The sequence below is a fragment of the Vicia villosa genome, linkage group LG1 (assembly GCF_029867415.1).
Source record: "Vicia villosa cultivar HV-30 ecotype Madison, WI linkage group LG1, Vvil1.0, whole genome shotgun sequence".
Classification (NCBI taxonomy): domain Eukaryota; kingdom Viridiplantae; phylum Streptophyta; class Magnoliopsida; order Fabales; family Fabaceae; genus Vicia; species Vicia villosa.
The window spans coordinates 655,209-669,544 of NC_081180.1; the positions used below are offsets into that span (position 1 = coordinate 655,209).

At 35.6% G+C, this 14,336-nt stretch overlaps 1 protein-coding gene across 1 annotated transcript; it reads left to right on the top strand.

Annotated features, from left to right (window-relative positions):
* The first annotated feature begins 2,749 nt into the window (after positions 1 to 2,749).
* Positions 2,750 to 13,231, top strand: LOC131626035 (conserved oligomeric Golgi complex subunit 6). The gene is made up of 11 exons (XM_058896856.1): positions 2,750 to 3,084; positions 3,194 to 3,246; positions 6,943 to 7,090; positions 7,195 to 7,302; positions 8,178 to 8,245; positions 8,519 to 8,642; positions 8,902 to 9,048; positions 10,567 to 10,830; positions 10,908 to 11,192; positions 11,653 to 11,799; positions 12,551 to 13,231. Exons 1-11 carry the CDS (start codon positions 2,860 to 2,862, stop codon positions 13,067 to 13,069), a joined length of 2,088 nt encoding a protein of 695 aa, XP_058752839.1. The 5' UTR covers positions 2,750 to 2,859; the 3' UTR covers positions 13,070 to 13,231.
* Positions 13,232 to 14,336: the final 1,105 nt, after the last annotated feature.

The following is a 14,336-nucleotide window of genomic DNA, read 5'->3' on the forward strand; positions in this document are numbered from 1 at the left end:
TACATCCGAAGTAATGTTTTTTTCCATAAAATAGGCGAATTCGGAAGTGCATCTCCGAATTCACCCCCTTGGAAGAATTCGGAAATGTACTTCTGAAATAAGGTCTGATACAAAAGAAAAATAACAAACAACAACGATTCAATTTATTTAAAGGATTAAGATTACAAAGATCACATTGCATAAAATCAAAATTACATATTGTTAAACATGGGTAGGTGAGGATGAGTCAACATTTTGATAACGTCGGCCCCCAATCTTTGAAGTTTCGCATCCAACTTAATCGAACCCTTCGAAGAAAATCGGTCGAAAGTTGACCACAAAACCTCTAGATCCTCGTTGTTCTTGACTTCAAATGGGGTGAACTCAGCGTCTCCCTCGTCGTTAAGCGAAGGCGAGCGATACTCAAGTTTGACAACCTTCCAATTTTCCGGATATTGCAATAGCGTGTTGAGCGACGTTATCAATTCTGCAAACGGCGTGTCGTGCGAGAAAAGTTATCTTCTTTTTCACATTCCAAAAAAGCAAATCCGACCGAAAATGTCTTGTCCGTCGAGGTCACACCGACAATCTCTAGAAGCAGAAGCCTATACTTGTTGGTCTTGTACGTCGAATCCATCACAAAAACGGTTGGAAATGTGTTGAACAATTTGATACTTTCGGGATGAGTCCAAAAAATGTCACGCACCGTAACTTTGTCCTCGCACGTTCGGAAGCTTGACATGTATTGGTTATCGCCTAGTAGTTTTAAAAGTTGTTGCATTTCCGACCGAGGGCCCATTTTCAAGACTTTAAGATTGTGTCGTTCATTGTATACTTGCTTGATATTTGAAACGCTATCTGGTTTTTTTCGCTTCAAATCCGCAAGTATGTTTCCCGGCGCCACTTTGACTATCGATAAATCCGAAATATTCTTCTCTTCGCGGGACAACCGACACGCCATTGGATGCCCATGTAGCTTGGCATCCAAGGCATGTTTATGAATTCCACAAATGACGCTTAAATGCCACAAATCATCAACCCTCCGAGTCACGTGCAACTTAAACGGACACCCACACTTTCTCAATCTCGTGTCTTCGTGTTTTAACAACCGGTTTGTTGGTACATACCTCCCACCCATATCGCAATTCAAAACGACAAAAGCTTTCTGTCTACTATTTCCATTGTCGGACCTTAAAATAACAATGCCAAATCCAAGTTTACTAGCTTCGCTACGAACCCAATCAAACAATTGTTCACGACAAGCGAAGCTCCGATCATTTGTAAATTGTTGTCGTACATCTACCGCATCGATCATGGATTTAACATCGTTAACCAGATCGTTATTAACGTTGACATCTTCCGGAACTACTACGTCATCGTTGACAATGTTGTCCGGATGCACCATACCTAACATATGCAAAAATTAGCAAAATTGGCCAAAACTGTTTTTTTTTACTGCCAGACATAATTTCGGAAGTACATTTCCGAAATTTGTTAGGTAACTTATTTCGGAAATGAAATTTCGAACCATCGCAGTTTTCTTCACAGAATTCACAATCAATGTAGTGAAATAAGGGATGAAATGAGAGATGTTTACCTCAAATTGTAGCTTTCTATGTCCCCTTTAACGTGATCAACGGTTTGAAATTTGATTTTGAGACGAAAAATGGATTGATATTGATGGAAGTTTTGGAGAGGGTTTGGATTTGTTTTGAAGAAAAATGATGAAATAGTGAAGGAGGAAAAATGGTATATGAACACTTTATTTCGGAAGTGCACTTCCGAAATAATACCTGATTGTTAAAACCAACGTATTTTTTGAATTTTCATGCATTTTGGAAATGCATCTCCGAAAACACTAAGGGTCTGTTTGAAATAGTTTTTGTTTTTAGTTTTTAAAAACTGAAAAGTAAAAATCAAAACACAATTTAGCCATTTCAGTTTTTTGCTTTTAAAAACTGAAAAATTGTGAAGAGTTTTTAAAAACACATTTGTAAAATATTATATTCAAACAAGTTTTTAGTTTTTAAATTTTTAAAAACTAAAATAGAGTTTTTAAAAAGCCTTTCAAACAGGCCCTAATTTTTTGGTGTTTTCGGAGATGCATTTCCGAAGTCTGGAAAAATCTAAAAAAAAAATTACTTTGGAGATACATCTCCGAAATAGGGGTAAATTGGAGTTTTCGCTGGGGTCAGCCCCATAGAGAGGTGAATAATTTTTTTTTCTTATATTAAGAGAATTGAATAGAGAGCATTGATTTAAGGCCAGTTTGTTTCAGCTTAAAAAAATGGATTTTTTCTTTGTATTTTTGAAAATAGATTTTCTAACACCGTTTTTTAAAATATTACAAGTTTTTTTATATTCGTTTTTTCTAAAACGAAACACTAATTTTGACATCTTATAACATAAAGATACATAATTGAAGACCAAAACTTTGTCAAAATCATAATTTTTTCAAAAAGTCGTATTTCAAAAATGATTTTTATGAAAATCTATTTGAAATAGCTTCAAAATTAAGTGATTTTTTAAAATTTTGATATCCAATTTTTTTTTCCATAAATAGATGAAGTACCTAAAATCACATTTTAAGAATAACTATTCAAACCAAATTTTCATTTGAAGCTTTTATAAAAAATTTCTTTATAAAAAAAAAATTTGCAAAATTTGTTTACACTATAAAAATCATTTTTTAAAAAAGCCAAAACAAACTAGCCCTTAATGAGATGGGTATAATTTAATTAACTGTGTGACTGCGTAATTTTAATGACTGCAGCAAATCACTATCCATTCCAATTAATCTCTTCTTACTTGAGATTCAGATCTTTGATCTGAATATAGCGAATAGAGTGGGAGGAGAGAAAGACGAAGAAGAAGAAGAGAATGGGAACGACGGTGGCGGGTTTAGCGCCGGGTCTGTCACGGAAGCTGAAGAAAGTTCTAGAATCAAGGATCGACACGCCGGATCTCTTGTCTTCACTAAACACACTCTCTTCTTTCTACGACGACAACACTCCTCAAGCACGCCGCAACCTCCGATCAACCATCGAAAAGCGCGCCCTATCCATCAACCATGAATTCCTCGATGCTTCACATGCTGCTCAACTCGTAATTCGTATTCGCTGCTTTTTTTTTTTTTAATCTTATCGTGCAGTCAGTTAGATCAGTTGTTTTTGCGGTTCTGATCCAGTTCAATTCTCTCTGTTTGCTTTGTTAGGCTTTGGATAGCGTGGAGAATGAGGTCGATTCTCTTGCTGAATGCTGCGACAGGTACGGTTGTTTTCCATTTCTGAAGGTTTCTTAGTTGTAACTTTGTTTGCGTGCTTATCATTTTAAGTAAATGTGTATAAGGAGATAGCGTACTGTGACTCTGAGTGTTGTTAACTCAAGCTTACTTTCCGTGCTTAGTAGTGATATTGAGTTGCATTTGATTCTGCTTCCTTCTTCCCCTGGAAATGCTTACTCCGACGTTAATCATCCTGTCCTTGTAATTGGTTATGAAATAGGAAAAAATGTGTTGTACAGGAAATGCTTATTCTTTGTTAGGTTCGTATATCAGTTAACCAGTGAAGATTCTGTTTAATTTTTCACATATGAAGGGAAACATATGTTTGAATTTCTGTCGGTGTCACTGTAAGGGTTTAGCCCCTTTTGGAAATATTTTTTTTTTTTTTTTTTTGAATCAAGATGAATTTTCATTAATTCAAAAACAGATACAAAGCAAGCGATCACAAGGATCCAGCAAGGCAAAAAGGACTAACTAGCACCTATTATATACATCATAATAGTAATTCAGCTATATGGTGTCTAATGCTTTTATCTATCCAACTCCTATGAACTATACAATCTCTGATAGTCTGGAGAGTGGCAGTAGAATCTGTTCCAAATATAAGGTTGTTGCGATGGGCCCATATCCCGTAAACCACTTCTGCAAAAGCTAGCTTTAGGATCTTAGCCCGCCAACCCTTCTTCTTAGAATTCTCAATAACCCATCTCAGTTCATCAAGCCAACTCAGGGGGGTATGCTTAAAGCCAATCCACTCCAAAATATTGCACCAAACACTCCTGGGGAATCTGCAATCAAAGAACACATGTTCCTTTGTCTCTACATCCTGACTACACATGCTGCACACACTATCCTGGATAAAGCCAAACCGGAGCATTCTATCTTTTGTAGGTAGCCTCCCATGACATTGCATCCATAAACATAGAGTTGCACGAGGTCTAGCTGGATTAGAACAAATAAGAGGGCTCCAATTGATTCTTTCTGCATTCAACAGGTGAGTATACACTTTTTTCATGGGAAATATCTGCTCCTGGTTCAGAGTATTCCACATGTTATGAGATGCAGAGTCACGCTGCTTCATTATACTACCAAACATCCAAGACCAAGTAGTATTAGGTGTCAGCTCCATTAAATTTTTGCCTTTCAGGTAATAGGCATGAATCCAGTGAACCCAGAGATTCTCTGCCTTTCTTTGGATATTCCAAAGACATTTCAACAAGGTGACTTGATTCCACACGCTAAGATTCAAGATGTTAAGGCCTCCACACTGTTTGGGCTGACACACAGTTTTCCAGGCTATTGGGCTCTTCTTACTATGCACCTCTTTCCCTGTCCAAAGAAAACTTCTACAAACAGAGTCAATTTTATGCAAAACAGACTTTGGGATTGGGAAACACTGAAGCCAGTATAGAGCTATGGCATGAGATACACTCTGTATGAGTTGAGACCTCCCTGCATAGCTAAGGAGTCTTGTGGACCAGTGCCTCACCCTATCCAGAATCTTATCAATTAGTGGCAAGTAGTGACTAATGCTCAGCTTCTTAGAAGTCAGTGGTACTCCTAAGTATCTCACAGGTAATTTACCAAGCTCAAACCCTGTGATATTCCTTATGGCAGTAATAACATTATCTTGGATACCCCCATAGAATAGCTTGCATTTTTGAGGATTTACAACAAGGCCAGTTGTGTTGGAAAATATACTGATAGTATGCATCATCAAGCTTACAGAATCTATGTCTCCCCTACAGAACAACAAAATATCATCAGCAAAAATTAGATTACTCAGTCCAAGCTTCTTACACTTTGAGTGAAAGTGAAAAGTAGGGTTTCTCTGCATTTTGACAAGAAGTCTATTGAGGTACTCCATCATTATGACAAACAAGAGTGGGGATAGGGGATCCCCTTGTCTGATTCCTCTGCAAGCCTTCATAGAATCAGTCACTTGCCCATTAATATTGAACACATAAGAAACTGTTGTAACAGTAGACATGATCCAGCCTATAAACCTGTTTGGAAAGCCCATCTCCATCATAATACACTTGAGAGCCCTCCAGTCAACCATGTCATAGGCCTTCTGGAGGTCCAGTTGCATCATACATCTAGGGGTTCCATACTTCCTTCCATACCCTTTAATAACTTCATAAGCAAGCATTATGTGGTTATGGATCTGCTGGCCTGGAATGAAAGCAGCCTGACACAGACTGACATTGCTTTGAAGGACCTTTCCAAGCCTTGCAGTAAGAATTCTTGCTATAATTTTGTAGAAGGTGGTACAACCTGCTATAGGTCTGTACTCCTTGATAGTGCTAGCAGAGGCATGTTTAGGAATCAAGGTCACCACAGTTTGGTTGAATTTACTATGTATGGTTCCAGTATCAAAGAACTCAAGGATTGCTGCCACCACATCATCTTTTATAGTAGTCCCCTTTTGGAAATATTGAATGCAGAGAAAATGTAGACAATGGGAGAAACATATCTTTGTATAGAATTCACTAGAAACAATTCAATAGAAATTAAGTGAAAACAAATACAAATTGACGAATTAAGGAACTAGTAGAAAGATAGAAGAAGATTCAGTATAAGACTTAATAATTACTCTCAAGAGAGTACCAAAGGGGAGAGAGGAGTGATTCATCAATTTTCTTCCATGCCTTTGTTTCCAATCAATGCTCCATTTTATAGAAGGTTAAGGGAATATTTCCTTAATTCATGCATCAAGTGACACGTGTCCTTTTCTCTAACCATTTTAATGACTCACTTTGATGACTTGACTTTTTCTCTAATTTGAATCATAACAGTCACCAGAGGAAGACTTTTAAAAAAATAGATAAACAGTGAAACAATTAGTCAAAATGGATAGAAGTAAGAAATCATGATTAATTTATCATTTTCCATCCTAGGAAAGAAGCATATGGTAGAAGTATGATTTCAAACCAGTGACTGATTCTAAAAATTCATAACCAACCCCAATATAGTAAATAGGATACCCAGTACCTAGTGTGTGTGTGTATGCGTTGATGGAGTTCTTTTTTGTTTAATTTAAATAGCTGATGATGGATTAGAAAGTTGTTCAATACTTCAATTAATGTGGGACGTGCCCCATCCCACAGCTGTTTATATTTAGAGTGATGTTAAATTACTTATGGTATGTTTAGTTTGATCATGGAAAGCTTATTCTCATATTCCAATGTAAAGTAATCACGATTTTTACAAAGATAGGAATTGTAGAATCAACTAGACGCGTAGTGATATGGCAATTGAATGTGGAATGAAACACATACTTAACCAGAATTCTCTGGATTATAGTGGGTGATCTGGCTGAAATTATTAAGAGTAGCATTTTAAATCATGTAAAAGGCAATTCCATAGTAGCTAGTATGTTAGAGCTGAGTTTGGTTTGTGGTCAATAAAGTATTTAATTTCGGTATTTACTGCGAGGTGCTGGCATATCATTCTCAATTTTGGTTTCGTAGTGCGACTCCAGAAATATTAGTTTGTGAATCTTGTTCTGTTTAGCACTTAGTTGGGGTTAAAATTTTAAGTTTTGCTTTATAGCATAAGCATATCAAGTTTCCTTTTAAAAATTAAAATTTTCTTATTGTTCTTTCAGTGAGAATGGATTCTCTATTTTTCTAGCCTACAGATCCTTAAATAAAACTTTAGGTTCTATATTTTTACAGGATAGCAAAGGCTTTAAACAGTTGTAGTGCTAGCACAGGTGACATTATAAGTACCACAGAAAGGCTCAAACAAGAACTTGAAACTACTACACAAAGACAAGAAATTGTAACATGTTTCTTACGCGATTATCAGCTCTCCCCTGAAGAGGTTCCAATTATTGTTTAATGTTTTACCTATTATCGACCCATGGGTTTGTGAATCAAATAAGTGTATTATATTCTTGGTTAAAATTAATTGTTGATCATATGTAGATTAATGCACTTAGAGATGAAGATCTGAATGAGAATTTTTTCAAAGCACTATCTCATGTCCAAGAGATTCATGCCAATTGTAAAGTGTTGCTTAGGACACATCATCAGGTAATATTCTTGTCTTCACCATTCCTTGTCTAGAGCTATTCATACAATGCTATTTCTGATTGATTGTGACTAAATTGCACTGGACTAATATTATTCACTTCAGATGCTATTAATTTCTACAATATATGCTGATATGCATAAATTCAGTAGATGGGTGATACAAATATTTAAACTTATGTAAGTCCATACCCCATATCCATAAATTATTGAAGGAAAAGCGCCACTCAAGATTGAAAAATACTTTACGGCATGACTTTTAAGACCTCTAATGTTGTATGAGATCGAATGTTAAGATGATAATGAGCCAACTTAAAGGTAAATTCAGTGTTGCGGAAATGAGAAAGTTCAAATGGATGAGTGGTCATACTAGAAAGGGTTAGGAAAACAACTGTTTGAGAGAAAAAATTAAAATAGCTCCCATTGTAGAAAAGAATCTTGTCTTATGTGCTTTACAACCTGATAGTGGATAGTTTAATAGTTAGAGGTAGTGGGAGATCAAGAAAAACTCTAAAGAGACAAATCATTAAGAGATATTTAGCATTAAATAATTTACCTTTGAACTAAATACATGTTAAAGAATTATGGCACTTTTACCTTACATTTGCAAGAGGCTGATTCCCCATCTAGTTTTTGCAACTGTCCCATTGTTTTTGCCATGTGACTCGAGATCATGGATTCAAGTTGTGGAATCAGCCTCTTGGAAATATACAAGATTAGGATAACTACAGTAGATCTGCAAGAGTCCGGTCCGGCCCTTCACTTAGTAATGATCTTGTTCAAGCAGATGTTTTTTTTCCCATACTTGCCTTACCTGCTACTTTATCAGCTTAAAATAAAATTAAGATGTTTACTGAATTGGGGAATTTCATTTGCAGCGTGCTGGTTTAGAGCTAATGGATATGATGGCAGTGTATCAAGAAGGAGCTTATGAGCGTCTATGCAGGTGAAGAATCATCTATTTCAGCATCTTACGGCTAGAGTATACTATACCTTATTTTTTCATCCATATGATACACACATACATATAATGCGTGTCTGTATGAAGTGTGAATTTTTATCCGTGTTTAATATTCATTTGGCATTCTTAAAGTTCTTACAAGCCGTGTCATTCAATTTAGATCGGCTAGATTGATGATATGACTACTTATAGTCTTCTTTCAATTGGGATCGGCTAGATTGATGATATATAATAACTACTTATAGTCTCTACATCTAGGTGGGTTCAGGCTGAATGTAGGAAACTGGGTGACACTGACAATCCAGAAGTTGGCGACCTTCTGAAAACAGCTGTGCGCTACCTCAGGGAAAGATCTGTTCTTTTCAAGTATTGTGCAGAAGAGGTATTTAATCAAACTATTGAAAAACTGTCCATTTTAGTTTGGCTTCCATATTTCAGTCGCGAGACATTTCATATTCTGAAGCATATTATTATCTGTTATCATGCACAATGCACCATCTAATGGTGATTATGATAAAATAATTGCTAGTGGAACTCGGGTTGATAATAAATCTAAAGAATGTTCTTATTGTCAAATTGAAACTTAGATTGTCTTAATGATCATTTACTTGAGCATAATATATTTTTTACTAATTTTGCAGGTTGCCAATATGAGACACAATGCACTGTTTAGAAGATTTATAAGTGCCCTTACACGTGGAGGACCTGGTGGAATGCCTCGGCCAATTGAAGTGCATGCTCATGACCCATTACGATATGTTGGGGATATGTTAGGCTGGCTGCATCAGGTTTGTCATGAAAGCCCTATGGATGCATGCTTGAAACCACTTTTGAATGCCTACTTTGCTACTGTGATATGTGTTGAAAATAAAGGGTATTATATAAGGAAGGAGGAAAGGGAAAGAGTAAAAACTTTTTTGACTTGTGATTATGGTTTTTATTGAAAATACTTGAGCGCACTATCTGTTATTTTTACTAATATTAGACTTCTTGTTGCAAACCAAGAGAGGAAAGATGAAATATTGATAGAAATAAATGAAAAGAAAGAACAGTGTTATTGAATGAATGGCCGAGAATAAAAGAGAGAGCTCTCCTCCAAAAGTTTCCCCTTCACAAAGGATTTCTCCTTTTGGCTTTCACACAATATCTTTTGAATTAAAATATGATCCCCGTCATCCTTCCACCCCCTGTTTATTTATCTAACTAATCTCCTCTTATTAACTAATTAAATTCACTAATTGTCCATAATTAAATCTCCCTTCTCTCCTATCTTAACACTCCAAATCCTGAATAAATAAAGTATTTAGGATAATTATTCGACTCCAAATCCTGATTAGATTAGGAAACATATCACGAAATACACAATATTATAAATGAACCCCTAGAGATAATATAATTTATTCCTAGTTACTCTATGATAGAAGCCAAATATGAGATATTTTTCTTATATAATCATTTCTAACGCTCCTCTCAAGTTAAAATTTACAAAGCTTCAAGCTTGTTGACAAAGAACCCTTTAAAAAAAATATTGTAGTATTATCAGATAACTGTAAGACTGACGATGTTGTACGAGACAAAATGTTGGGCGGTAACAAACCAACATGAAAATAAAATAAGTGTAGTAGAGATGAGGATGTTGCGTTGGACGCGTGATAAGACTAGACGAGATAAGAATATAGATGACAATATTAGAGAGAGTATTGAGGTAACATCCATAGTAGAAAAGATGGTGGAAAATAGACTTAGGTGGTTTAGGCATGTAAAGAGAAGACCTGTGAATTCTGTAGTAAGGAGAGTAGATCAGATGGTGGATAGTCAACAACTAGAGGTAGAGGAAGACCTAGAAAAACTATAAGAGAAACTATTAGAAAGACCTAGAGATTAACAAATTGGATAGAAACATGGTCTTTGATAGAATATTGTGATGTAGTTTGATGGAAATCCAATTTAAGTGGGATAAGACTTGTTTGTTGTTGTTGTATTTGCCACATAATCATTTTTGGTGCCACCTCAGATCCACATCACAACTTTTGGAGGCCAAAATGAGGATTGCGGCAAAATTGCAGAAAATATGGACATAGGAGGGCCAAAATGTTGGATCTATAAATGAGGGGACCGATTTCGTGAAAATGGTCCAATATGAGGATCAAAAGTGCATTGAAGTCTTGAATATAAAGAAATATAGAAATCAAACCTAATTTTTAATTTAAAATATTTAAATTACTAAAATTCGATCCAAATATTAGGGGATATTTTTTCATATATTTTAACAGTTTATTTATTCATCATTTTATTTATGCATGCAGGCCTTGGCATCTGAACGTGAACTTGTACTTGTACTACTTGATCCAGATGCAATTGTAGATACTAGACCAACGGCAAAGCAACTCTCCAATAACTCTGAGAATGGATCTGGCAAGACTGAAATTGACTTGATGTTTGTTCTTGATAGAATTTTTGAAGGAGTATGCCGGCCATTTAAAGTGAGAGTTGAACAAGTTTTACAGTCACAACCAAGTCTTATAGTCTCCTATAAACTCAGTAATACACTTCAATTTTACTGCTACACCGTGAGTTATCATCTCTTCCCTTTTTTCGCAGTAATCCATATTTTTATTTATCTTGATGACTTCTTATGGTCTTGTAGATCTCAGATTTACTCGGGGAAGATACTGCACTTTGTAATACACTATGGGCACTGAAAGATGCTGCTCAGAAAACTTTTTTTGATATTTTGAAAGGTCGAGGAGAAAAGCTTTTACGATATCCCCCACTTGTTGCTGTTGATCTTTCTCCGCCCCCGGCTGTGAGAGAAGGAGTATCTGTACTTCTTGAAATAATTGAGAACTACAACAGCATGATGGTTCCTGCTTCTGGCCAAAAACCTGTTTTTGATCCAGTGATATCTGCTACACTGGATCCAATAATTCAGGTTTGTATTTATCAATCTGATTCCTGCATTTGATTGCATTACCATTCAGGGTAGTCATAAAAGAAAAATGATGTGAGAGTATAACTATTATTCTGAAATTGACCTATAATATCTTAGAGCTACTTCCATAATGGTGGTTTTGAAAATCTCTGTACTCAACTTGGTATCTATCTAAATGACACGAAATATCTGCAAAGGACAGCTTTCCTTTGGTAACAACATATTGCTATTGTTTTAATTCCTTAAAATATTTGGTTAATATTCCCTTTTCTAGCCTGCTGATTTAATAACATGGTTGCATAATCCGTGAACTTGATGCTTTAGTGCTGAACTCAAGGGTCCCTGAATCATCCAATTTAAAGACAGTTCTGCAATCCTGGCTATTCATGTTAGAAGTCAATTGGCTGTATTTTCATTGAAATCGAAGGATATCATAGATTTAGCTTCCTATTTGTTGCAGATGTGTGAACAAGCAGCAGAGGCACACAAGTCAAAGGGAGGCGGCAACTCATCAAGAAAAAGTAGGATGAGCAGCAACTCTGGTCAACTTACTAAGTCATCGGTTGATGCAATCTTGTCAAACAGCCGCTCTGCTTCATCATCACTGGTCTGTTCCTCCTCTCTTTTTAAAAGAAACAATTGTTTTTCCTTCTCTTTTGGGTTTTATAGCTTTGTAGGAGTTCAATCTTTTATTATTTAATGCACTTCGGCTTTTGATATGAACTTCATTCTTGTGCATTCAAATAGTTTATTATTCTCACTTTACTGACAAAAAATCATAATGAATTGTCTATATGTTATATAGAAAAGATTTCATCGTCCCCATCCTTATGGATTAAATTATGGAAATGAGGCATCTTTTCTGACAAGTTACACCTACTTAAGATTGCATCAGCTTCATGACTCCAGGGTTGCAGCCTTTTAAAATCAGTACTCCTATAAATAAAAAACAATCCATTTGGAATCAAGAGACTGAAATTGAAAGAATCTACAATTTTTTAAAGAAATACTATGTTGTATTGTAGATGTAAAGTCATGTTAATTAACAAATAAAGTCCATTGTTGCATGTCCAAATCAAGTATATTACTATATCAATGTGCAATTAGACCTAACAATAAAGTGGAACAAATTAATGGAAGAACTTGTAATATATAGAAACATAACTTGGTCAATTTCCTTGTGCAATTAGACCTAACAATAAAGTGGAACAAATTAATGGAAGAACTTGTAATATATAGAAACATAACTTGGTCAATTTCCTAGAGTTTTCTGATTTGTTCCTGTAAGAACTTTAATACAATAAACTAGTTTTGGCTTCTGTAAGACATTTGTCTTAACCTACATTGTGTTTTTGCAGACTAGTGAGACACCCTCAAAGATCTTTCTCATTAACTGCTTGTGTGCTATTCAACAACCTTTATCTGGATATGAGGTTGCTACTGAGTATGTGAAAAGACTTGGAGCAATGATAGATAATCACTTGCGCGTTCTTGTGGAGAAAGAAGCTGATGCAATCTTAAGTAGATGTAATTTGTCAGAAAAGATGCCTCACATCCATAATTCAATCCATAAGGATGGGGACGATGAAGTTGGTACCCCATTGGCTGAACTGGAAGATACAAGTCCAGCCGTTCTTTCAGAGTGTTTGAAAGCTCTGTTTGGTCTTATTTTGGGAAGCGAAAGTTCCCTGCCTGAGTTTGAGCAGATACAGGTTCCAAAGTTGCGTTCTGAAGCTTCTATAGGAGTGGCCAGATCACTGGGTGAAGCTTATGAGCTTATTTATAAGGCTATAATGGATCCCAAAAATGGCTATCCAGATCCCAGGTCGTTGGCAAGGCATCCTCCTAATCAGATAAGAACTATATTAGGGATATGAATTCTACTTGTAGTGATATGTTTTACTCTAATACTGCTCAGTATGTTTGTTAATTACGTAAATAACCTTTCTTTTCTCACATTTAAAATTGTATTTGCCGTAACAATTTTTGTCTATTTCGAATACTAGAGTTACTAAATGGTATGTTATTGGATTTTATTATTTTTGTTGGTATGAAGTTATAATAGATTTTCATTATTTGGTTGGAGGTAATGCTTTATAAAAATATCAAAAGTCTTTTATTCGGTCTTAAAATAGCCTACTTTAAAAAACTCTTATATTTTTCTAAGTAAATTCAAATCAATATATATTTTTGAATATAAAAACATTTTTTTAATAGAATAAACATTTCCTAATTTTTCATTGCTAAATTGTCATTTTATGTTTTGCTTTAAAGATTACTTGACGCAGTCGGAAGCCGCCCAAAGGAATAGCAAGCGCTAAACCTTGAATGAAAACAGGGTTGCAAGCGCAAACCCTATAGATAAGCTCTGGAGTCCACCAGGAATAAAGAAAACTTTGGATTCTATATAATAAAAGAGATAATCCTTATGGCCATGCCAAAGGTCTTTAAATACATAAAACAAATAAACCCTATTGGGCCTTATGGGCCTTTAATCAAAAACAAAATTAAATAAAACAAATAAAATAGAAATTACTTAAATATTAAAACTAAAATTGCTTAAATATTGCTTAAATATTAAAATGCTTTCCGACGCGCGATTTCTTCTTTGATACGCACAATCCTCCTACATCAGTCTCCTTCACTTCTGAAGAACTCGACCCCGAGTTCTCTTCTTGATAAAGAACTTCATCTGGCAGCTTGCTATAATTGTAAGTACCAACTGAAAACCTCTCCTTACGCCGAAATGCCATCACATCTTCTCCCACATTGAAAACTTTAACTTCCATGTGTTTATCTCGCATAGGAGGCAAATCGTTTGCCAGCTCATCTGCGGTCAACTCCTTGAAATCCTTTAGAATTCCTAGCAGTTCTTCTGGAATTGTTTCCTCCTTTACAGCATTCATCAACCCTTTGATCACCACTGGACAGAAACATTCAGTTTCTTTTACAGCCTCATCAAGCTCTTCACTCTGCGTCATCATCAAGAATCTAGGATTCTTTCCTCCAGGATTCTTATCAAAGTGCAAAACAGGAGCCATAGCAATTTTATGTGTGCCCCATGTAAACATCATCACGTTATCTCGTCCCCGATAAGTGATATCATTATCAAACTGCCAAGGCCTACCAAGTAAAATATGACAA

Bases quoted from the DNA above. Each gene is read 5' to 3' on its own strand.
- LOC131626035 (XM_058896856.1), top strand. From the start codon at position 2,860: ATGGGAACGACGGTGGCGGGTTTAGCGCCGGGTCTGTCACGGAAGCTG. The intron at 7,091-7,194 runs GTTCCAATTATT...GATCATATGTAG, and splicing joins ATCAGCTCTCCCCTGAAGAG to ATTAATGCACTTAGAGATGA. The intron at 8,643-8,901 runs GTATTTAATCAA...CTAATTTTGCAG, and splicing joins TCAAGTATTGTGCAGAAGAG to GTTGCCAATATGAGACACAA.